Raw genomic sequence first — 23,543 nt, 5'->3', positions numbered from 1 at the left:
CCAAATAAAAATGTAAAAATAGGTCTGGGAGTGTAGCCTGGAGGTAGAAGAGTTTCCAGGAACCCCAGTACCACCACCACCAAAAAAAAAAAAAAAAAAAAAAAAAAGACATTACCCATTCATTGAACAAATGCCTGTTCATCAAAACATAGAGTACAATGTAGCTTTCAATGAAAATATGAACATTTCTATGAACTTATATGTAGTAGTTTCCAGGATACATTGAAAAAAGTAACTAAATCCAATGAAGCAAATATAGTATATGCCTTTTTGGTTTAGAAAGAATGAGAAGAAATATGTATATGGGTATTACTTAATTTTGAAAAAAGTATTATAGAAGTGAAAATCTGAAGCCAGTGAAGTTGACTACCTGCAGAGGGTAGGTAGCAATGACATGGGAGTGGATAGGGGCAGACTCTTGTCCTTTTACTTGGAGAAATGCTGACTCCAGGGCTAAACCAGAGGAAGTTGAAGATAAAGGATTTCTTTAAACAAGGATAGGGAAGGGACACGTCAAATGGATCCAGGATACATCTTGAATAGGTAGTATGTTTTGAGCAGCAGTATGAGTAAGAACATAACATAATAAAATTTGAAAGGAACCCTATGTTTATATTTTTTTACTAACTATAATAAAGAAAATAAAAGCTCTTCTAAGGACAAATAACTTCCAAGATATTTTTCTTTCCATTTCTTTCTTCCTTTTTCTTGATTTTTTGTTTGATTGTTTTTGGTACTGGAGATTAATCCCAGAAGTGTTCTACTCCTAAGCTATTGAGACTGGCCATGAACCTGCAATCCTTTCTCAGCTTCCCAAATACTAGGATTACAGGCATTTAAAGCATGACAAAGTTAATATTAAGTGTCATCTTACTTTCTAGTGTACATATTTGTTACCAGAAAGATAAAACATTTACTACTACTACTGAAATAGTTTGTAATGTATTTGATTCTGTAGTTGAGTCATGTTGAGATATCCAGATTGTTGGAATTGAGAGTTGTTTAAAAAAAACAGATTTAAAAAAACTTACATGTGGAACTTTCTATCAGACTTATATTTTGTTTCTTTAAATATAAATTTTATTAGTGCTTTGTAGTCAAACATCTCAATGAAATACAAGATTTGTGAGGATATAAAAGCACACATCACCCAATGAGCTCTCATCCGATACCCATCCCATTCCCTCCCCTCCCTCAATCCTATGCTTGATTTAGTAATTGACTTTGATATATTTGTTTAGGTACATCATGTGCTTTAAAGAGTTTCTATCTTCCCCCCTCCCATCCCCTCAGATAGGTTACCTTAATTGCTCCTCTATAGGGCCCCTTCTTCAACTAGAGTTCCTCCTATTACCCATTTCTCCCCAGTGATTGCATATTAGGGAAAGCATCTGATATTTTATTTTTTGTGATATTTCCCTGTGGATGCTGCACTGCAGGCTCCGATCCCAGCCTCTAAGGCCCCAGAACCAGCCTCGCTGCACAGCAAGATCCGATCCCAGCCTTGTTGGCCCCGGCACCAGCCTCGCCACACGGCAAGCTTTTATCTCAATCTTGCTGGCCCCAGCACTGGCCTCGCCACACAGCAGACTCTGATCCAGGCCTCACTGGCCCTGGCTCTGGCCTCACCGCCCAGCAGTCTCCTATCCCAGCCTCAGAGACCCTGGCACCAGCCTCACCGCTCGGCAGGCTCCAATCCCAGCCTCTAAGGCCTGGGCACCTGCCTTGCCACACAGCAGGCTCCAATCCCAGCCTCACAGACCCCAGCACCAGTTTCTCCACTCAACCGGCCTCACTGCCCAGCAGACTCCGATCCTGGCTTTTTAGGCCCTGGCACTGGCTTTGCCACCTGGCAGTCAGTGTCTGTCTGTCTGTCTGTCTGTCTGTCTGTCTGTCTCTCTCTCTCTCTCTCTCTCTCTCTCTCTCTCTCTCTCTCTCTCTCTCTCTCAGTGGTACTAGGGTTCTTGGAAGCCCATCTACCTCCAGGCTACACTCCCAGACCTATTTTATATTTTTTATTTATTTGGAAACAGGGTCTCTTAAGCCAGCCAAAGTATTTTGGGGATGGGATGCAATTCTAAACATTAAATTCATTTATATTTTATATACCTTATATACATATTCTGAAGATAATTTTTATGCAATATTTTAAATAATTTTATGCATGAAACAGTTTTGTGTTGTAGAATTTTCCACTTGTGGTTTCAAGTTGGCACTCAAAAAGTTTGGGAATGCCAGGTATGGTACTTGGGAGGCTGAGATAGGAGGATCACAGATTCCAGGTCAGTCTCAGCAACTTAGTGAAGCTCTCTGAAACTTAAGGAGACTCTGTTACAAAAGAAAAAAGAAAAAAAAGCTGGAGGTATAGGTCAGAAGTATACTGCCCCCTAGGTTCAATCTCTGGTACCACAAAAAAAAAGTTTGGGTTTTGGAGCATTTTAGATTTCAGATTTATATGAAGGATACTGGACATCCATGTCTAAACAAAAAATAAAAGCTTCCTATTTTTTCTAGCTTCTCCATCCTATTCCTTTTTTTTTATTTTTTATTTTTCAGTACTGGGGATTGAATCCAGAGGCATTTATTCTACCTCTGAGCTACACCCCCAGCCCTATATTTTATTCTTTATTTTGAAACAGGGTCTCAGTGAGTTACAGAGGGCCTCACTAAGAAGCTGTGGCTGTCTTTGAGCCGTGATCCTCCTGTCTCAGCCTCTCAAATGCTGGGATTACAAGCGTGCGCCACCATGCCTGGCCTCCATCCTATTCTAATTCAGCTCTTTCTACCAGCTCTATGCTGTAATTTGAATGAAAAAACATGATAACAAAATTATGTGATAATAAGAATTCTCTGTGTTTCTTTATTCCTTTTCATTTTAGAAGTGGAAAATGGAGTGCTGCCTGCAACAACATCACTCATCATTATTGTGATATTATTAATCAAGTTGATGATCCATATTCTTCTCTCTGGGCCAGAGTTAAAGCTAGAGTTGGACAAAAAGAATCTGCTTTTGCAGAATCAAGAGAATTTATTGTGTGCAAACAAGGTAAGTAGACTACACACACACACACACACACACACACACACACATATACACACATATACACACACATATACACACACACATACACACACACACACACACACATATACACGTACATTTTAAATTTGAAAATACACATGTCTTCTGTGTATCTTTGTATTCCTTAGCAGTTGCTAAACGATCCCAATGCCTAAGAAGCATTTGGATGAATTTAAACAGTCAATACCATCCTTTCCCACTATCCCCCCAAAATAGGCCGAGAGACAGCCACTTCATGCTACTTCACAACTACTTAGTTCCTGCTTCAGAGAGATTTATGTGCTGTCCACCTGTGCTGTGTGACTCTTTCCCCTTCATTTTCTCTGTAATTCATTTCAAAATTATATTCACTGAGGACAGTGTGTGATTCCGATCCTATCTATTGTGAGAATTTAGATCCTATCTACTCTGAGAATCCCTACTGTGAGAATTTAGATCCCAACTTAATTCATTAAAAATTTTAGAGTTCTTTCACCTCTCCAACCCTATGATTTTCAGCTCTTCACCCTTCTAGCAGCCCATCTGCATAGTGTCCATGATCTTTGCTATTGCCTCAAATTTCAGAATATTTAGGACAATCCTTTCTCTGACTTTGACTTTCCCCCCTGGCCTGGTAATCCTTTGGCACACCTTTCTTTTACCTTCACTCCATTCTTCCTTCAGCTTCTGTGCTTGGTTATTTCGGCTGCTGCTTTGCTGGTGGTCTCCCTGTTTTGATTCTGCTTCCACTTTTCCTGTCATACTACCGTGGGTTGCCACTGGCCCTTTCTCTCCTTGCCTTTTAAACATTTAAATTCCCCTAGTATCCATGTGTCAGCTTTGTCTCCCATAGATGTACTGAGGGCCTACTATGTACCAGAAAGTATGCCAGGCCCTGAAATTTGTTGGTGAGCACTATCAGACCTTCCTGGCACATGGTAGGTATGCAGTAAATAAATATGTGAAACATATTCACCAACAACATTTCAGATATCAAAAACACAAGGAATACTGGCCAACTAGTTGCATATCTAGTTCTTACTTTCACATTAAATCATTATTAGCAAACTTTCATAGAGAAAGTTTTCTCTTTCATATCCATGGAAGAGAAAGTTTTGGTGAGGGAAGATAATTAAAGTTCCTTTCCAAAACTGATTTTAGAAACCAGCCTTCTTGATTAATTACAAGGTAATCAATACAGCTCCCATTATATCAAGGTTTTATTTTTAAACCAATTTTGATAGCCAATTGTATTTTTCTAGCATTAGAAGTGAAATTAAACTACTAAAGAGGAGTTTGGATAAGAGAACTTCTTGGCTGAGATTGCTTCAATATTTCTTTATGAATGGTATTTAAAATATCTTCTAGATCTTGGTTCAGTAGTTTAAATATGGTCCTGTTTTAGTAAAAGAAAGTATAGGTTGGTTGATTTTGATAAGTTGTGACATGCATTATGTAGTTCCAAGGCCAGTATTAATTTGATGTCCTTTCCCTTCCCTAGGAAAAATTGAACCACCCAAAGTAGATCTCAGAAAAAAGGAAAAGCAAATCATTATTGACATTTTTCACCCATTAATTGTGTCCAAAGAAGAGTGGTGGGATTTATATGATGAGGAAAATGCTTGTTGTTTATGTCATTACAATGTGTATGTGAGGATGAATGGAAGTGAGGTATGTGTTTCTATTTCATTTTTTTAATGGAAATTATTCAGTAACTAGCATATTTTGTTCCTTTATGTAAAGACTGAAAGTAGAATGCTTACGAATATTCATGCAGGATTTATGAATCCAAGTGTTTAGTATATTACTCTATATATCTTCATCTCTCCACTGTTAAGATGAGGATAATTTAAACTCTTTTGAAAGAAAAGTTCACAGTACAACCGTGTGTATATAATTTCATTATTCTGGCTCTGGTTTGGAGTCTACTTATTGAATAGACCAGTTCTCTGTTCTGTTACATTTCTTTCTTACCTCTTTCTACACTAAATTGTAAGGTATTTGCTGTCTGGCACTATATTAGTCACCTTTTTGTTGCTGGGACAAAATACCTGAACAAAACAACTAAGAGAAGGAAAGATTTGTTTCGCCTCACAGTTTCAGAGGCTTCAGTCAGGGCCAGCTGGCTTGGCTGTTTGGGGTCTGAGGAGAGGCAGAACATCAAAATGGAAGAGTGTCCTCATGGCAAGCTGGGCACTAGAAATGAAATATAGTTCCTAAGGGCATGTCCCCAAGGACCCACTCCTGCCAACTAGATCCTGCCTCCTACCGTTTCCACCACCTCCCAGTAGTCCTTTCAGCTGTGAATCCCTCAAGATTAACTCACTGATGAGGTCATCACTGATCCAGTCACTCACCCCAGTCCCCACCTCTGAAAGTTGCTGAACTGGGGACCGAACCTTCAATATATGAGCCTTTGGGGGACATTCCAGATCCAAACCAGAGCATTCTGCTCCTGGCCCCAAAGGCTCGTGTCCATGTCGCAGTGCAAACGCAGAGTCCCCACAGCCTTAACAGTTTCAGCATTGCTCAAAGATCCAAACCCAAAGTTTCTGAGACTCAACGTGAATGTGAGCCCTTAGGAAAATAATTTTTAAAAAGTTACATACTTTCAACATAAAATGACACCACGTAAAGGTTCCTGTTCTAAAAGGAAGGAATAGGGGAAGAAAAGGAAGGATCAGACCAAAGCAAGACCTAAACCCAGCAGGGCAAACACTAAGTCCTGTAGCATCATGTTCCGCATTCAGGGCACATGATATTGAGATGTGGGCTGCAGAGGTCCAGGGAGCCCCATCCTGTGGCCTGGCTGGCTGCTGTCCTGTGACCTTTCTCTTGGGCTAGCACTGCTCACTGCCTGTGGCTTTCCTCAGCAGATGTTCCATGTTCCTGGACTCTCTTAACTGGAGACTCCATTGCAGCTTCAGTTTCACTCATAGAACTTCACATATTACCCACTCAGGAGCTGCCCACAGGGATTTTGACCCTGATATACATGGTCTCACCTCTCAGGTCTTCCTTTGAAATTTTAGCAGAAGCCTCCATAACTCTTGCATTCTTCATTCTGCAAAACCAGCACAACTTGGATGATCCCACAATCTGGCACCAGCAGAAGCAGTTGCCACCACCCCCACCCCCCCCGGTTCAGGGCTGCAGGGGCCTCTGAGTACCTGGGCAGCTAAAGTGTGACATATAGGATCCTGGGGAAACAACTTCCTGGGCAGCCCTGTGGGAACAGGTGTTCCAGCATTCTCTCCTCTAAGAAAAGCCTTTCAAACAAGTTGTCACTTTTTCATTCTTGAGTCTGAGATGGGTGGCATCTGTCCAATTCCTGAGAGGCCCTCAAGGACTTCCTACTGTCTCTGCGCAATGTACTTGGCTTCTCTTTAGTGGGTGCCAACCTTTTCAGCAACCACATCTTTTTTGGACCAAATTTTACCCACACCTTTCTTTACCCACATTGCAAATTTTTAAAATCTTTCTGCTCTGCTTTTTGCTCCCATTTCTCACCAAACCTGACTAAAGACAGCCAGCAAAACCCATACCACTGCCAGAATGCTGTGCTGCCTGGAAATTTCATCTGCCAGATGAAATTTAAATTCAGCTTCACACAAAATCTCAAGACATGGAAAAATACAGACAAATGCTTTGCAGAATGTAATATGAATGACCTCTAGCTCAGTCCCCAGCAGAGTTCTCATTTCTGTCTGAACCTCATGAGTATAGTCTTTACTATCCGTAGTACTATCAGCCTTCTGATCCTCCAGGCTCACCCAGTTAAGCTCTGCTTACAACATTCTAAGGCTTTTCTATACTGCATCTCACATTTATAAGTTCATTCCACAAGTCAGTTCCACAGGATTCTGAACCACATAGGTATAGGCATAGTAAAATCCCAACTCTCGGTACTGATTTGGTATGTAAGCTTTAAACACAGTGACAAATACCTGAGAAAAACAACTTAAAGGAGAAAACATTATTTGGGCTTATTGTTTCAGTCTATTGTCAGCTGGATCTATTGCTTTTACTCAGACCTGTAATGAGACAGAAACACCATGGCAAAAGTGTATGACAAAGGAAAGCTATTTGATTCGTAGCATCCAGTAAGCAGAGAGAGAGAGAGACTAAAAAATAAGGGGGGCGGCGGCAGGAACAAGAAATACCATTCCAGGGCATGCTCCCAGTGACCTATTCCTTCCACTCGATTCCACCTAAAGTGTTCACCACCTCTCACTCAAGTCATCACATTATTAACCAATCAGTGATTATCACTGATAAGATCAGAGTCCTTATGACCCAGTCATCACTGCATTGGGTCCAAGCCTTCAACTCATGAGCCTTTGGGAGATATTCCAGATCCAAACTGTAACAGGCACCACCATCCTACCTGAATTAGTCAGCTGAGAAAACTGGCTTACAAAGACGAAAAGTTTATTTAGCTCACACTTTTTGAGTTTTCAAGATTCAAAGGCATGGATCAGCTGTGTTCTGGTGAAGGTAGCAGAAGGTGGCACATCATATCGGGAGCACATATATGATCAAGCAAGCAACTATATCTTTTCTTTGTGTACATGTGTGTGATGCTGGTGATTGGAATCAGGGCCTCACTCTATCACTGAAGCACACCTGCAGCCCAAGTTACTATGTCTCAATGAGAGTAGAAAGAGAGAAAGAGGGTCTGGGGTCTCACTGTCCCATTCAAGAGTATGCCCCCAATGATCTAAGGACCTCCCCATAAGGCCCTACCTCTTAAAGGTCCATAGCATTTCCCAGTGCCACCACCCTGGGGACCAACCCTTTAAGAAATCCTTTCCAGGGGTGCTTACCCATACCACTGTACCCCCTTTGACTCTTCAGGTCCTAGCACAGGTGATCTACAGTGTGGCTGAATAAATAGTGAACTACTTGGGGTTGCTTCAGTTATTTCCAAATTACTGCCCAGAGAGCCTCTAGCCTTTATGTAACATTTTTATTACACTTCCTATAAAATACTTTTTATCTTTTACCAGCTAAGTTTCTAGCACTGTGGCAATAGGATAAATGAACACTTATTGGTTTAACAGCTAACAGTGGACAATATTGCTCTTCAAGTTTTTAACTTTTTCTATAAAGAACATTTCAACAGATGTACATCATCATCATACTGTTTAAAGTAACCAGTTTAATTTATTAATTGATAAGAAAGCTGTTTTCAGACATGTTTAGTATTTGTTGTGTATTAGTTTTCTTTAGGTGTTTGACCAGGATAAATATGGTGATGTTTTGTGGGTTAATGAAGCCATGCATTTTCATTGTTGTCGTTGTTTTCTCTCCTATAGACTACATATACAAAAGAAGTTCAGATAGATGATCATTGCAATGAGACTCTGTGCCAAATAAGTATTCCAGCGTCCTCACTAAATTCTGAGTACTGTGTTGCAGCAGCAGGAGGCTTAAAATGGGATGCTGTAACTGAAAGGTCAAAAGAAGTCTGCATTACCATTGTCAATAGCAGCATAAAAGGTAAGCTCTCCCCATTGTTTTCTAAATACAAAGAGTGATAACTGAAATAGGGTAAGGTAAAAAGAAGCAAATGTATTTGCAATTTTAACAAATTTCTTTTCTTCTAAAGATATGTAAAAGTTCTATTCTTCAGAGAATAAAAAAATTATAAAATAGTTTCAGAAGTATTAAAATATGCAAAATAACCAATTTGGAAAGCCATGTGCTGGCTTTTTTGACCCATGAAAGAAAAAATATATATATGAAAAGTTATATATATATATATATATATATATATATATATATATATATATATACATATATATATATATATGTCTACATTTCAAATATTCATTATGGATAATTTGTAAAATAGACAAAACCAAAGGAAACCAAAATTGTCTGTCATCTTACCATCTAAAAAGATGCCCCATTATTCACAGTGTTTTCTTTCCATCATATTTTTCTCCTTAGTTTTTCTAGGTAGCTATAGTTATGTGGTATAGTATAGCATACCGCCTTAAGCATATATTTAAAAAAATTTTATTTTATATTACATACTTTGTTGATATTTTATAATATCTATAGAATATTTTATATCTAACACATTCTTTTTTATTCAATGTTCTCCAATTTTTGGACTTTTTAGATTAGTTTCAGGTTTTCACCACCATAAATGTTATTATTTATGCCTTTATTAGTGCCTCGCAATTATGCATCATAGGGAAGTTCAAGGTGATACAGATGCACGTGGAAAACATCACTTAATGTATTTCCTTCCACATCCACCCGCTTCCATCCCCAACCTCCCTCCCTGTACACGTCAGTGAAGTTGATAGTAATACTTTCATGTATTGTCATAGTACTATTTGAACTGTTTTCTTCCTCAGTCTTCCTTTTCCCCTCCCCACTTCTCCCCATGCCCCTTCCACTATTCTCCTGGTCTGTGTCCACATTATTTAAAGTCCCTTACATCTCTTGTTTCTCTCTAGTTTCCACATATGAGAGAAAACATGCAACTCTTGACTTTCTGAGACTGGCTGATCTTACTTAGCATAATATTCTCTAGTTCCATATATTTTCCTGCAAATGACATAATTTTGTTCTTCGTTATGGCTGAGTAGAATTCCACTGTGTGTATGTACTGCATTTTCTTTCTTTATCCATTCATCTGTTAACAAATACCCAGTTAGTTTCATAATTTAGCTATTATGGATTGTGCTGCTATAAAAATGTATGTGTGTGTATCGCTAAGGTATAACTTTAATTCTTTCGACAAAATACCGAAAAGTAGTATAGCTGGGTATAGCTGGATGATAAGGTGGTTCCATTCCTAGTTTAAGGGGGAACCACCATACTCATCTCCATAGGGGTTGTACATATGTACAGTCCCACTTTTCCTAATTTTTTACTTCCTTGCTAGCATTTGTTATTATTGCATTCTTGATGATTAATGTCCTACCTGGACTTGGATGGAATCATGGTATAGTTTTCATTTGCATTTCCCTAATTGTTAGTGATGTTGAACTATATGTATATATATGTATATATATGTATATATATGTATATATGTGTATATTTGCTGACCAATTGTATTTCTTCTTTTGAGGAGTATCTATTCAGTTCAATTACCCACTTTTAATTTGGTTGTTTTATAGACATAGCTTTTTTGAGCTCTTTATACAGTTCAGATATTAGTCCTCTACTAGAAGTAGAGGTGAAGATTTTCTCCCATTCTGTGGACTCTGTCTTCAGACTCTTGACTGTTTCCTTTGCTGCGCAGAAGCTTTTCAGCTTGATTCCATCCCATTTGTTGGTTCTCAGTTTTATTTCCTGAGCTTTGGCAGTCTTACTGAGAAAGTTTTTGCCAGGATATATGTTGGAGAGTTGGTCCTTTATTCTAATAATTACCAAGTTTCTGGTCTAATTTTTTAGGTCCTTGATCCATCTTGAGTTGACTTTTGTGCAGGAGGCGAGATGGGGATCTAATTTCCTTCTTCTACATTTGGATATCCAGTTTTCCCAGCACAATTTGTTTAAAGGGAGTCATTTCTTTAGCATCTGTTATTTTTTATTAATTTCCTCAATCCACAAACTCCATAGGTCCTTCTATTTTTGTGTATCTTTAACTTCTTTTGTTGGTATTTTCTAATTTTCAGTGGTATTAGTTCTCTTGAAAAGTTTGTTAAAATGCAACAGAAAAGGCCAACATTCATTGCTGGGCTCTTTGTTGGGAGACTTTATTCCTGACTCAATCTCATTAGTTGTTACCCAGATATTCTGGTTTGTTGTTGCTTTTATTGTTGTTGTTATTGTTGTTGTTGTTGTTGTTAATGTCCTTGTGGTTACATTTTGGCAGGTCATTTGTGTGTAGAAATTTTTCCATTGCTTCTGTGTTTTCAAATTTAGCGTGTAATTTTTTATAGTAATCTGTAGTGATCCTTTGTACTTCTGTGGTATTGGTTAGAATGTCTCCTTTATTATCTCTACTTTTATTTATTAAATGTCTTCTTGAATAACTAGCATGTTGGCTGAAGTGCAGATAGACCAAGCATCTAAATTTAATACTAATAACTTTCAGGCCATTACATGAAAGTTTTAAACAGGCAATTTTAAATAATGCAGTGCATTTTATGCTAATGTGCACTATAATATTTTAAAATTAAAATCCTACATAGTGTACAAAATTGAAATAATGTGGATGCCCCAGAATATCTTTTTAAAAAAAGCTTGAGGACAGGCATGGTGGCACACACTTCTAATCCCAGCATTCAGGAAGCTGAGACCGGAGGATCGTGGTTCAGGGACAGCCTCACCTACTTAGTGAGGTCCTCTGCAACTTTGTGAGACCCTGTTTCAAGTTAAAGATGAAGAAGAAAAAAAGCTTGAATTACAAAATGGATACACATTACCCATAGGACTTCTTTTTTTTTTTTTTTTTTTTGGTGGTGGTACTGGGGTTCCTGGAAACCCTTCTACCTCCAGGCTACACTCCCAGACCTGTTTTTATATTTTTATGTGGAAACAGAGTCTATTAAGCCAGCAAGGCTGGCTTTGAACCTGCGCGATCCTCCTGTCTCTGCCTCCCAAACGCGGGCATTACAAGCATGCGCCACCACGCCCGGCCTTATAGGACTTCTAAAAGAGTAGTGGTATTTATTTTGTTGTTATTTTACTTTTCGCCATTGTAATGATCTTTTTATATCTTATAAAAGGCATGTTATAGGCATTCATTAAATAATAACTTCCATAGTTATTCCAAAGAAGCAACTTTGGAATAGAAATTTGGGATACTAAGATGCCATGAAGGAGACCAAATTCCACCACAATATAGAATATTATTAACTTTTAAGAGAAGACTAAAAAGATGCTAGAGTTGTAATATGAAATAATAGCATTAGAGCAAAATACACATTGGTGCTAATAGACACGTGCTCTGAATCAAATATTCCCTATTTATTATTCTTTTGATCTGGTTGGCAATCAAGGAGACTATTTCTGTGCAGTGTGTGTGTTTGTGTGTGTGTGTGTGCGTGTGTGTGTGTGTGTGTGTGTGTGTGTGTGTGTGTTTGCAGTCTTTATGTAAATAAATATAACAGAAAATTCTGAGTGTTGGGGCTAAATTTTTTTTGCATTTTTAACTGAGAGGAAAGCATATCCCTGGAGGCACCCTGTATTATAAGGCATTTATGAAAAAGTTAGTTTAACTATTCTATCATGGTGGTATAATCCCGGAAAGTTTTAGAATGGCTGAACTTAGAAGAATCAGATTGCTACCTTGGGTCAATTCCTAATTATTAACTCAGACCTCCTCACCTCTATCCCAGTGTTCTTTAAAACTCTGACCATATTAAGTAACTAATGTATAGTATAATCTATTAAAGAAAAATATTTACACTTTTTAAAATGTAATAGCAGTAGTCCATTTTAATTCTAACTTTTAAATTCTTTCTTTTTTTTTTCAGATTCTATTTGGATTCCCATTCTTGTTGCTTTCCTACTCTTTCTAGCACTTGTCCTGATAGGTCTTTATTGTTTTATTAAGAAGAATCCATTCAAGAGAAAAAGCATAATGCTACCCAAGTCCCTGGTAATGTGTTTATATATTTTTTGTTATAAATGCTAAACTATTAATGTGAACCTTTTTTTTTTTTTTTTTACTATTTCTTCTACTTTGTTTTTAAAGTAGAATGATGTACATGTTGAATGTCTTGACATTTAATCTTAATATTGTAGTTGTCATTAAAAAGAACTAACTGCTGACTCTTTCCACATTCAGAATCACATACTTTTTACTCTGTTCTAGGTACTTTTTTTCTTAGGACAAACATACAACAAGTCTGGTAATGAGCTTATAGTCTAGCAGGAAGAACAGATGGCTACACAGTGGGTGTATGGTGTGGCAGGTTTAAAGGTAGATGTTTATACCCAAACCAGTAAGGACTCTGTCCAGCTTTGGGGGCAGGAAGTTAGTTGTCTTTTTCAAAGACAGTGATATTTTGACCAGTCTTGAGGTATAATAGGAGTTTATCTATGTACTAAGGATGCACTAAAGCCCCAAGTTCAGAAAGCCTGGCTTTTAAATATCTAAAAGAATGAAAATATTATGTTTGGAACATAGAAGGAAAAATTGCCAAAAATGAGCCTATCACAGAAGTTTGGTTTGAAAATGTATAACATTTCAAAGTCATAACTATTTAGTCAAATATGACAGGAATACCTGTGATGTTCAGAAGGTCTGATGAAATGTGTGATAATATGTAGAATATTATTTACCATATATTATATACTTTATTTATTTATTTATGTATTTATTTATTTATTTATTGGTAGTACTGGGGTTCCTGGAAGCCCTTCTATCTCCGGGCTACACTCCCAGACCTATTTTTATACTTTTTCTTAATTTGGAAACAGGGTCTCTTAAGCCAGCGCAGCTGGCTTCGAACCTGCGCGATCCTCCTGTCTCCACCTCCCAAGCGTGGGGATTACAAGCATCCACCACCACGCTGGGCTATGCTTTAAATAAAAGTATTTAACTTTTAAGTAAAGTAGATAAGAACTATCACAGTTGGTAGATAATTTATATATAAATTATCATAATCATAGTTACTATTAATTAAACACAAAACCACCTTGCAGAATACCATTTTATATGCACTAAAGAAAGAAAAATAAACGTGGTCACCAGTAGTGCCAGTAGCAGTATTACTGGCGTGTACCAGTGAAAGTGTTGTAGCCTTGGTAAGAAGTTCAATGTATATGGGATTTGCCATACGATAATGCCATAAGCATACCATCCCTTCGACATAGTCATTCTCCTCTTCTAGTCTATGGAAATACATTTGTAAATTAAAAGGTGTGAAACACTCAAAATGTTTGGTAACTAGGAAAAACTGGAAATAGTTTTACATCTCTCAAAGACATCTCCGAGCTAGCATGGTGAAGCATGCTTCTAATCCCAGTCATTTGAGAGGCTAAGACAGGAGAGTTGCAGGTTCAAAGCCAGTCTCAGCAACTTAATAAGGCAGGCCCTTTGCAACTTAGTGAGACCCTGTTTCAAAATAAAAAACAAGGCTGGGTGTGTAGCAATAAAAAATAAAAAAATTATTAGTATAAAGAAATAATATGAGCCACTGAAAATTATAGTGCTGAAGGTAAGTGATGAAACTATTACATAAAAGTATGTAGTTAATGCAGGGTGAGGCATCTGAGAGACAGGAGGGTCGTGATTTCAAAGCCAGTGCACAGTAACTTAACAAGACCCTGTTTCAGAATAAAAAATAAAATAGAGCTGGGAGTGTAGCTCAGTGGTAAAGTGTTTCTACGGTCAATAAATGAGTAAAATAAATAGTTGTACTTCCATTACGAATGTAACAGGGCAGATTCTATTACAAATGCATTGGGGCAGATATTAGATGACTTTTAAAATTTCCCCAAATTTGTTTTTAAGTGTGTATGTTTGTGTGTGTGTGTGTGTGTGTGTGTGTGTGTGTGTGTGTACATGTGGTTCTAGGGGGTTGAACCCAGGGGCATTCTTCTTCTCAGCTACACTCTAGACCTTTTTAATTTGGGGGTTCAGAAATAGGGTCTCCCTAGGTTTCTGAAGTTTCACTAGGTTGCTGAGGCTGGTCTTGAACCTGTGATCCTCTTTTCTCAGCCTCTCAAGTACTGGGATTATAGGCCTGTGCCACCATGCCTGGCTTGTTTTTAATCTTTTTTTTTTTTTTTTTTTTTTTTTTGCGGGGCTGAGAATGGAACCCAGAGGCATTTGACCTCCGAGCTACACCCCCTGCCCAATTTTTTTATTCTTTATTTTGAAACAGGGTCTCACTGAGTAGCTGAGGCTGTCCTCGAACCACGGTCCTCCAGTCTCAGCCTCCCAAATGCTGGGATTACAAGCATGTGCCACCACGCCCGGCTTGTTTTTAATCTTAATGTAGTACTTTTCATGAAAATAGAAGATAAACCAACCATATGACTCAGTTATGTTATTCTAAGTATGTAAGTTGGTGTTCTATCACCATTAGACTTTTGTTGTTGCTGCTGCTAAGACTAGGCATTTAAGCTTAATAATTCACCTTTACTCACTCTCTTTCCCCTTAGCTTTCTGTAGTAAAAAATGCCACTTCAGAGACAAAACCTGAGTCAAAATACGTATCACTCATCACATCCTGCCAGCCAGTTGTCCTGGAAAATGAGACGGTGGCCTGTGAAGAGCAGTTGTCTCCAGCAACAACTACAGAAGGCCATCCAGGCGAAGCAGAACACAGAGAAAAGCCTTCTAGCAAAACAGAGCTGCTGACAGCTGAAGAAGGTGTTTCTGACCTGACCCCTGGCAGTCCCCCAACTCCAATAAAGAGAGAGAATTCTTTCCATTCAAATAGTAACCAGTCAGAACACTGCAGCGTCATCTTAAGCTCATATCACTCCAGAAATGGTTCTGATAGTGGCGACGTGGAATCACACAGCTTTGTACCTGACTCAGAATGTCCCCAAAATAATAAATCAGAAATAAAGACAGTAGGACAAGAGTCCACCACGCTGAGTCGCGCACCGACCGCCTTTGGCTACGACAGGCCACACGTGCTTGTAGACCTGCTCGTGGGCGATGGTGCTCAAGAGTCTTTGATTGGTTATAGACTTACAACAGATTCCAAAGAATTTTCATAAGGTCTTCTAAGATGCACTAACTTTGATTTTTTTTCCTGAGTTGTTGTCTTGTTTAAATTTTTGGAAAAGCCGGGCGTGGTGGCGCACACTTGTAATCCCCGCGCTTGGGAGGCAGAGACAGGAGGATCGAAGCCAGCCGCGCACGCTGGCTTAGGAGACCCTGTTTCCAAATAAAAATGTAAAAATAGGTCTGGGAGTGTAGCCCGGAGGTAGAAGGGCTTCCAGGAACCCCAGTAGCACCCCCCAAAAAAAATGTTGGGGAAAGAACATGCTCTCAGAAAGTATATGTTGGTTGATATTAAACTAATGGAATGCCTTGATTTAAGTCAAAGTGTAAAGAGCCTGTGAACACTGTCACGTTTGGTTATAAAACAGACAGAAAACCCTATTGTATTTTATGAACCTTTCCATCTTAATGGGTTAGCGATTGCAGTGAATACTCTCCAATGAGCCCTGCTTCCTGTATTAGTGGGGACGCTCCATTCACATCACCCTAAGACACGATGAACCAAGCACAGAGGTGCTTGCCTGTGAACCCAGCTGCTCAGAAGGCCGAGGCCGGAGGATCACAAGTTTGAGGCTGGCCCGGGCAACTGAGCAAGACTTGATCTCAAAATAAAAGGACCCTGAGGATGCAGCTCAGTGGCAGAGCATTTGTGTAATATACACAGGCCCTTGGTTCAAGCCCCATACTTCAAAAACACAAATATAATGGATTTTTCTATACTGTCCTCAGATGCTATTTTGCTATGTTTATTGTGTGTATTCCTTTTAAATGCTTAACTCTACTTCAAAGTAACATTTAATGATATAGAAACCTGTATAGATTTTTTATGGAACATTGTATTTAGTGATTTTTGAATAAAATACTTTAAAACTTATTTTGGTATTCATTTATTCCAGCACTTAGGCAGTCTTTCATAGTTAACCAGAATAGTTTTTATCCATTGTTTGTTTCTATGCTTTAGTGCTACGGAATTATGTTCTAATTGTTTATATTTAATCTTTAAAACAATTCTGTAAACAATCTACTCTTACAAAATGGTCCTTTTATATTTGTCTTTCAGTATTTAGGACCCAGTGTGCAAAACCCTGTTCCAAGAGGTTTGGAAAGAAAAGCAGATTTCACCATAGAGTGTGGGGATTGAGGAGCCTTTCTTTCATAGACAGAAGGGTAGTGGTCACAGCCCTGAGGGGAAGAAGAGATCCTTGAGAAGAGAGGAATATGGAAAGAGAATCCCGGGTGAGGGACAAACCAAAAGTTTGTATTATGGGAGTTCTTGGAATTATTAAGAGGATATAAATTAAGACTCATCAATTAATGGGCAAATAGTTTAAAACAATTTACCTGAGTAAATTAGCAAATAACTATAGAAAAAGATTTCTTCTCATCTAAAGAGAAAATTAAAATGAGATGCTATTTTATTCTACTTGTGGGAGAAAAAAAGGATAGTGGTAAATACTAGTGTAGTTTGCAGTGAAATTGATATACACACTCATTTGGAGGTTGTCTTGTGAATTTGTTTTTCAAACATTCAAGTAAATATCACACTCTATAAAAGTGTTTATCTTTTGACAGACTGCTCTCTCATGGGGAAATTATAGTACATAAAGGATTAAATGAAAATGCACACATTACAATGGGGGGAAAGCAAAAATATGAAAACAATTGAAATAGTTTGAGCATTTGCAAATTTTAGGGAACCTGAGACACGATCACCTGCACATATGGAGAAACTATTTCCAAACAAGGCCATATTTATAGGTACCGGGGATTAGAGCTTTGGCATGTATCTTTGAGGGACATAATTCAACAGGTATCTTTCCTTGGACAAATTAGCCATCCAAGTACTATCTATTAAATCATTCAGTGTAAGAGTCACTGCCCTCCAGAAGGGTTATACCAATATATATTCTGCTGAATAAAGTATTCGCATGCCCTAACTAAATCCTGATGCCAGTTTTTAATCTTTATAGGTAAAACATTTTAATGCTTTCATTTGCATTTCTTCAATAAGTGAGGTTTAGCATATTATATATATTAAGTACTTATACTGCATGAGTCCTTTGTATGCTCTTCACTTACGACATACATCACTTGCTCTGTGTTTGGCCCTCCTAACCCTCTGCATTGTGGAGCTTGAGCCTTTGCACCTCTTTGTACCAGAGCTACCAATCAGGGATGAACAAGTGAATGGGCAGAAGGGCAGAGGCAAGGGGGAGAGTGTCTATTAAACTTCTGCTGTAGGCAGATCCTTGGCACAGTTTCTCTGTTGACCCTCCTAGCTACCAGGTGAGGCTGGCATTGTACAGGCTTAAAATTAAGTTTAAGAAACAGAATTGTGTCAGGAAAAGGATGCCCCTATTAGTCATCACAAGTGAAGATACTACCTCTCGTAGTCAAAACGTAAAATTAAGTGCACCTCCCACTTTACCAGTGGTAACCAGACTTAGTCAAGAACCTTTTCCAGTTAGGAACTGAGGCACAGGAAATTTTGAAGCTGTCTTTTAGGAACTAGAAACCAAAGAGGTATAGCTTGGAAATGCAATGTAGCAGGATTTCAGAATACAAAGGAAACATGGAGGAGGCAGGGCTAGGGCCTCTGAGATGGGGAAAGGAGGGCCACAAGGCTGGGATAGGTGCAATCCTGAAGCTGGGTCAGCTAAGGTGACACGTGGAATGGCCCTTAGAAGATAATGTTGATGATCTGGGTTTGGTTGATGGAGGTAGTTGGAGTGGGGGAGAAAGGAGAAGGGAGAAGTCCTCTGTATTAAGGTCAAAACCTCTATTTGGGAGCACATTGAATGTTGAAAGGGGTTCAGCTAAAGAGTATAGATACCCCAGAAATCAAATGAACTTAATGAGTCCTTTGGGTTCCTGTGGCTTTTGAGGAGAGATGAGAAAGGGCACCATATGGGCCCATGAGTGCCAGGAAGGGGTCCCCTTTGCAGGTAGATAAAACTCAGAGAAGTGTATCTTGAGGGATTTGAACTCAGGCTTCACCTTACTCCAAAGCCCACATTTTTCCAGCTGTGGTCTGATGTCTCCAACTTCCTCTTTTGTTGTTGTTGGTTTTTTTTTTTTTGGGGGGGGGGATACTAGGGGTAGAACCCAGGGGCTTTTCAACCTCCGGGTTGCACTCCCAGACCTATTTTATATTTTGTTTAGAAATGGGGTCTCACTAAATTGCTGAGAGCCTCACTATGTAGCTGAGGCTGGCTTCACACCTATGCGATCCTCCTGTCTCTGCCTCCCAAGCGCTGGGATTATAAGTGTGCACCTCCACGCCCAGCTCAACTTCCTATTTTTAAAAAGGATCCTAATCCTTTCATTTGACTTTGTGAAATTTGAATATATGTGATTCTTTGTTTAATGTTGACAACCTGGCAGCCACATCCATAAATAGCTGTAAGTAAAGTAAAATGCAGCTTAAGTTGCTTATGATGATTACCCATAATACTGCATTAAAATTCTAAAATTATTTATTTTGTGTGAATTCTTTTTACTTTGTGTTTGTTTTTATTTTTGAAACTTGGTGTGTTTGTCATTGTACTGATACACAACTGAGTTGTCTGGCCATATTTTACCTTTGTACTTTTTACAATTACCTTTGTTCTTGTTAATCAACTAAATAAGGAGTCAAATAATAAATGCTAATCCGTTTCTCTGTCATTGAACCCTCAGAAACCAAAGCAATAAAAGATTTCCAAATTGGTTGTGGTTGTATAAATCAGTATCTGTTTTATAACTCCACTGAAACTCATGAAAAAGCAAAAATGAGAATCAAATAGTTCTTCCACATAGAAATTTTTCTCGTATTTCCTTCCTTAAAAGCCCATTGAGTAAGAAAAGGAAACTCAAATTGTAGAATTGCTTAAAAATAATAAAATATTACATGTTAGACCCAACGGAGAAGTTTATAGGACACATTTCTGGCGTAAATACTTGTATTGAGATAAAATATGGATAAAACTAATGAAAAATATGATTCAATAGTATTTTTTAAAAAAATAAGAAAAATGGAAAGAATTTTAATAGGCAAAACAATAATAATCCGACATGAAAAGTTTTTAAGTTAGAATACATGACTAACTATAAAATCTGATTCCTTGAAAATAATTTAAAGGCAAATAGTTAATTTACTAAAAATAAAATTTTTTAAATGTAAGGGAGAAATTACTCAAAACAGGAAACTATAAAAGAGATGACACTGAAATAGCAGAAATTGAATAAATCATAAGGGAATAAATGCTAGACTCTATGCAAATAAATGTAAATACTATGAATGAAATGGATTCTTTTCTAAAGAAAATAAAATTGGCCAAAACTGAACCTAGATGACATAGAAAATCTAAACAGACTATTACCTCAGAATAGGCAGATTGAGAAGATTGCCAAAGAAACTCCCTTAAGCAACCCCCATCTCTAAAAATATGCCCAGATGGATTTCTTCAAGACATCTCTGCAGCCCTTACACAGATTCATTTATCGAGCTGAAGAGCTGGTTAATTTTGCAAAAGCTAGTGTTGCCCATTCAGTTCCCTTTCAACATCTGAAAGAACTAAAATGAGCCCCTAGACCAGAGACTCAGAAACCCCCATCTCAGAACTCCTAACCCGGATCATGAAAAACTGAGGAGTGTCTTCTTCCAGGTCTCTTAAATCATGTTCATGCACGTCAGCTGATAATGCCACATCTCTTCACTAGATGCGTGCCAAGTGCTTCCTGTGCACCTGGCTTGGCCCTACATGGGGAGAGAAAGCAGAGAACAAAACACACACTACTCTTGGCCTCATGGAGCTCATATGATAAGTAGAGGCATGGACAGCAAGAATAGAGGAAAGCATATGGAGACAAATTAAGCAGGTAAGGCAGACAGCTGGAGAGAAGTGTTGCTGTGTTGGGAGGTCATGAAGGAATCCAGCAGTGAAGAGATATTTGAGCAGAAGCATGAGGAGGGGAGGGAGTGAGCCTGGATGTCCCTGGAAGGGCCTTCAAGCAGAGGGGACCACTCTACTGTGGGGATGTGCCTGGCATGTTCAAGAAATGGCAATAGTCCATCTGGGCTGGAATACTGCGGGTTAGGAGGAGAGATCTAGGTGAATAATCTACAGGCAATGGAGTCCGATTATAAAGGGCTTAATAAGAAACTAAAAATGTTGACTTTCATTCTGAATGAGATGGGAAGACACTGAAGTTTTCTGAGAAAGGTTCTAATTTCACATGTAAAAGGAACACTCTCTCTCTCTAATGCAAAGGACAGTGGTGGCTCAAGAGGGTGTGGTCACAACCATGTAAGACCATGGTAACAAGGCCCCAAAAGGTTGCAGTGGAGGAAGCGACAACCCGTGGGACTCTGGTATTGCCCTGGTCTTTCCAGAGTCAAACCAATGGACATGGAGATGCTTGTGGGCAACAATGATTGGTGATACTCAGAAGTGTTGAAAGACCTTGGTAGAGAACAATCAAAGTAAAATCAGTAGCTTCTTCTATTCAGAAAACTATCAGAAAAGAACAGGAAAGCTTAACTTAATGAATATCTAAGTTTTGTTGATGGTAACTACCAGCTGAGTATCCCTGGAACAAAACACGTAGGACGAGAAATGCTTCAGATTTCAGATTTTTTTTTTTTTTTGGATATACATAATGATATACCTTGGATTTTGGATTTTGCATATACATAATAATATATCTTAGAGATAAGCCCCAGATTTAACCATGAAATTCGTTTCATATATTATTCATATTATATTAATAATAATAATATCATCATCATTATTATTATTATTATGTTCATATTATATGCACCCATGTTTTGGCTGTGATCCATCACCTGAGGACCGGTATAGAGTTTTCTACTTCAATTCATGTTGAAAAAATTTTAGACTTTGGAATATTTTGGATTCTGAATTTTTAGATCAAGAATGCACAACCTGTGATTCTATCAAGTGTTCATTACTCTCAAATTTTATCAAAATTAAAACTTAGATTAGTCAACATGATTATTGTCTTTGAATAACAAAGTTCCTTCTTTTCTGAATTTTAGTCCACAAACTACTTTGAATTGCAAGCCAAGTACTTCCAAAATGCAGAAGTGGTTAAGCATTGTAGGCATTCATCAGAAGAGTTATGAAGGCCGAGTGAATAAAAATGAACAGATCCTTTCCTGTTGTTGGTACTACTACAGATTTTCCAAGGGCCTGGTGTTCACATTATAATTCAAGACACAGATTTTAAAGGTGGCCAGATGCTTTCCAAATCATAGACTGAGGAAAAGGATCTGGAACAGAAACAGGAAATGCGATCGACCTGATCCCCCTTGGATGGGCACCACCAAAGCCATCCTGAGCATCGGTTTTAAACTTTTCTGATGGAGAATTTGGAACATGTGGCCCTTTACTGCCACAACCTGGCTGCAGAAAATGATGTCAGGTTGGTTCTTCCATCTTGTTTTTTTCTGCCTCCCTGGTGCCTAGCAGGGTGTGTGGCATCTAACAGCGTCTCAATAAACACTGTTTGAGAGAATAAGCAATTAAATCAGTAAATGGCTAAATCTTCCTTGGCATCATTCTATCTCTATGAACCAAATAAATGAAGAATAAAATAATAGCATGATAGTGGTTTTTATAATAGCTCTCAGGCCCAGATAAAACTATAGAGCTTTCATCAAGTTTTCTTAGCCTCTCTATATCTTGATGTCTTTATCACTAATATCAGAATAATAATATCAGCCTCCCAGGCTTATTGAGAAGATTAAGATAATGTAGGGAACGAACTTGTCAACAGTGGCCCCGCCAGGCCTGGTGGCATATAGCTGTAATCCCAGTACTTGAGAGACTGAGACAGGAAGATCACAGGCACCAGGCCAGCCTCAGCAACTTTGTGGAACCCTTTAGCAACTTAGGAGTTTATATTTCAAAATAAAAAAGGTGGGGTGTAGCTCAGGGGTAGAATGTCCCTGGGTTCGATCTCCAGTACCAAAGAGAAAAAGCAAAGAAGTGCTCCGTAACTATTATGTCTAATTATTGACATTAAAATGATACTAAAATTGTGAAAAGGAGTACTATAAAGATGATATCTTGTAGATAAACTTTTAAAACAATTTTCCTTTGTCACAAAATATTATATACAAAAGTAGAGAATATAATGGACCTCCATGTATTTAATTCCTAGTTTTACTAATTATTGGCTTATGGCCAGACATCCTGATTCCTAACCCCTGGTCATTTTGAAGCAAATCTCAGAGATTTGCCATTTAATCTATAATACTCTAATATATACCTTTAAAATAATAATAATAATAGTCAAAATCCCATATCACATCTAAAAATCATTACTCATGATTCCTAGATGTATTGTAGTCTGCTGGAAGCCACAAGGAAAAAGGAAATTTTTTCCAAGTCTGAGGCTTGAGCAAGTTCTCTCAGGATACAACACAGTGGTGGCACCCACTGTCATGGCCAAAGTGGACCCTCTCTCCTCAGGGTGGGAGAGCTGGGACAAGAAGACAGAGAATAAAGTTTGAAGTCAGCATCCCATGCCAAGCAGAGCAGAGATCCCCTGTGAATTATAATTTCTTTTTACTATGCACGCCAAATGACATTACACTCAAAAATAATTCTGTGCAAATTCTTCTGCTTCCAAATTTGTGAGAAAACAGAATTTAATCTTATCTTTTCATCTAGCTTAGAGCAGTGTTGGCAATGAGAGTTTTTACACATGCTCTTATATTACACAATTTGAGAGTTCTTTGAATAGTAATAGGTTGGGTTTGGTTTCTGATATTTCATATAACTCAAGAACTCACATCTTTGGAAGAATTTACTTCTT

The 23,543-nt window shown here is 38.3% G+C and overlaps 1 protein-coding gene across 1 annotated transcript in view; it reads left to right on the top strand.

Moving 5' to 3' along the window:
- IFNGR1 (interferon gamma receptor 1) overlaps window positions 1-15,712 on the top strand; it is a gene marked incomplete at both ends in the record, with an annotated part of 29,533 nt that extends 13,821 nt beyond the window's left edge. Inside the window, 6 exons of the mRNA XM_080700135.1 lie at window positions 2,880-3,046; window positions 4,563-4,732; window positions 5,494-5,631; window positions 8,380-8,563; window positions 12,508-12,632; window positions 15,146-15,712. Of these exons, the coding sequence (XP_080556261.1) occupies window positions 2,880-3,046; window positions 4,563-4,732; window positions 5,494-5,631; window positions 8,380-8,563; window positions 12,508-12,632; window positions 15,146-15,712 (1,351 nt within the window). The remainder of the gene's footprint in view (window positions 1-2,879; window positions 3,047-4,562; window positions 4,733-5,493; window positions 5,632-8,379; window positions 8,564-12,507; window positions 12,633-15,145) is intronic.
- Between the last annotated feature and the right edge of the window lie 7,831 nt (window positions 15,713-23,543).

This window comes from Muscardinus avellanarius (genome assembly GCF_963383645.1).
Source record: "Muscardinus avellanarius genome assembly, chromosome: 8".
Lineage (NCBI taxonomy): Eukaryota > Metazoa > Chordata > Mammalia > Rodentia > Gliridae > Muscardinus > Muscardinus avellanarius.
The sequence above is the reverse complement of the archived record's forward strand: the minus strand, read 5'-3'. Positions and strand labels throughout refer to the sequence as shown.